This window comes from Vicia villosa, linkage group LG1, assembly GCF_029867415.1.
Source record: "Vicia villosa cultivar HV-30 ecotype Madison, WI linkage group LG1, Vvil1.0, whole genome shotgun sequence".
Lineage (NCBI taxonomy): Eukaryota > Viridiplantae > Streptophyta > Magnoliopsida > Fabales > Fabaceae > Vicia > Vicia villosa.
In genome coordinates this window covers 135,881,067-135,883,476 of record NC_081180.1, presented here as the reverse complement: position 1 = coordinate 135,883,476, position 2,410 = coordinate 135,881,067, and the positions used below count along the sequence as shown (strand labels likewise).

General features: G+C 32.6%; 1 protein-coding gene across 1 annotated transcript; it reads left to right on the top strand.

Annotated features, from left to right (window-relative positions):
* The first annotated feature begins 354 nt into the window (after nt 1–354).
* Nucleotides 355–875, top strand: LOC131655176 (uncharacterized mitochondrial protein AtMg00810-like). Its single transcript, XM_058925076.1, has 2 exons — nt 355–502; nt 619–875. The coding sequence occupies exons 1-2, from the start codon at nt 355–357 to the stop codon at nt 873–875; spliced, it is 405 nt and encodes a 134-aa protein (XP_058781059.1).
* The last annotated feature ends 1,535 nt before the right edge of the window (nt 876–2,410 follow it).

Sequence of the window (2,410 nt, the reverse complement as noted above, 5' to 3'; positions counted from 1 at the left end):
GTACCAATTGCGTCAGTACTATTTATCTGTAAATAAATATCAAATAAATAGCGTGTGTGAAGTAATAAACAGTAATTGGCGTTTGCGTAAGAATAAATCCAACAGCGAGCCAAAATACCGTATAAGAAAAATTCTAAAAACCAAGTATTCATAAATCAGGATATGTAAATCCAAGATTATATGAAACTCTTAATTTTTAGATTGAAGTTTTCTTGAAAAAAGATGCGGGCAAATTTTGGGGTATAACAAGTGGAAAGAATAGACTACGAAGAGACTTATGCTATTGTAGCTCGTCTAGAAGCTATTAGACTCCTTTTGGAATTTGTTTGCCTTCTAGATTTTATACTTTATCAAATGGATGTTAATTTTGCTTTTCTTAACGATCATATAAACGAAGAGGTGTATGTCTCACAACCCATAGGTTTTGAGGATCGCGATAATGCAGACTATGTTTTTAAATTAAAAAGAGCCTATATGGTCTCAAACAAGCTCATGGAGGTTGGTATGCCCGATTTAGTGGATTTTTAATCAAACAAGGATTCAATCGTGGTAAGGTCGGCACCACTTTGTTTATTAGACATAAAGCAAAGTATATTCTTGTATTTCAAATACACGTAGATGATATCATATTCGGTTCTATTGATGAATCTCTTTGTCGAGAGTTTGCAAGTTTGATGCAGCGAAAATTTGAGATGTCTCTTATAGGAGAGCTGACATATTTCTTGGGATTGCAAATTAAGCAAGACGAAGTAGGCATTTTCATAAGTCAAACCAAGTACTACTTAGAGCTTCTTAAGAAGTTCGATATGAAAGACTCGAAAAGTATCTCAACACCTATGAAATCTATTGTGCTTATTGACAAAGACGAAAGATGAGTGAACTTCAATATTACCAAGTATAGAGGTATAATCAGTTCCTTACTTTATTTAACTACGAGTAGGCCTTATATCATGTTTAGTGTGTGCATATGTGCTAGATATCAAGCGTTACCCAAGGAATCCCATTTTAAGATCGTAAAATGGATTTTTAGGTATCTTAACGGAACCTCGCAACACGGTCTTTGGTATCTCAAAAGTAGTTCTTATAGCTTAGTAGATTATTATGATTCCGATTTCGTGGGGTGCAAGTAGGATAGAAAAAGTACTAGTGGTACCTGTCACTTGTTTAGTTTCTTGGCACAGTAAGAAGCATCATAACATTGCTCTCTTTTGTCGAGGCTAAATACGTTGCCGCTAGTAGTTGTTGTGAACAAGTATTATGGCTAAATAAGTAATTTCTAGATTATGATTTAAAACTTGGTTGCATTCCGATTAAGTGTGATACTACTAGGGCAATTAGCCTCACTAAGAACTCGATATTTCATTCACGAACTATACACATTGAGATCCAATACCATTTTCTTAGAGATCATGTTAAAAAGGGGGGTGTTATTTTAGAATACGTTGACACAAGAAGTCAACTTGCTGACTTTTTTTACAAAACCATTATCATCAAACCCTTTTCACAAGATCAGTAGGGATTTTGGAATCTTGGATTCCCCGTGCTTTAAATATAATGAGAATTCTGTTTAGTTTCATTTGATATATATATATATATATATATTCTATTTTTCACTAACACTATTATATAGAAAATCCTGCTTTTGTCGACTACATTGGTATGTCTCTATAACTCTTGTATCCAGTTTGTATCATTGCGTGTGTGTTTGTTCTAGATATATTCATTGGTTTGCTTACTACTTTCTTTACTTTAATCATTCATCTCTAGCATATTTTGATTATTCTAGTAGACATTAAAGTCTTTTAAATATGTGTTGTTAATTATCTGTGTTCGAGCATTTGTATACTTGTTAATTCATTAATTAAATTGTTAATGCATTCCATTACATAACAATTTTGATCACTTAATTGTATGTTGTTGTATATTGGTGTTGCATGTCTATTTTGTGTTTTGTTGCATGTAGCAAGTTTATCTTTGATTTTTGTATTCGATCTTTGTTATTGTATATTTGTATATTCTTTTTAGCTATTTAGCTCATGTGTTCGTCTGGAATTATTTGTTGTGTTTCGTTGTTTAGTTTTTAGACCCATAAAAATTGGTATCTCTTTATGATGTTGTCAAAGGGGGAGAAAAATGTAATGAGTCTAATATTGCTTTATGTGTTTAATGTTGTGGTTTCTGTGGAATATTTTTGGGGGAGCACAAACACTTTTGCTTTTAGCTCAAAGTCGACTTAATTCCAAGTGAAAGCTTGTCAAGCATAAAAAAGGGGGAGAATCCAGTTGCATATCCTTAACACATGCAAAGGTAGTACCCCAAATACGATTATTTTGTTGATTGTCATATCTCTTTCATTTATTATCATTTATTGAGTCCCCCTCATGATTGCACATATTTTGAATTAAGGTTG

Excerpts from the sequence above, each read along its gene's own strand:
- LOC131655176 (XM_058925076.1), top strand. The coding sequence starts at position 355 with ATGGATGTTAATTTTGCTTTTCTTAACGATCATATAAACGAAGAGGTG. Across the intron at positions 503-618 it reads AAACAAGCTCATGGAGGTTG|ATGATATCATATTCGGTTCT; the intron begins GTATGCCCGATT and ends AAATACACGTAG.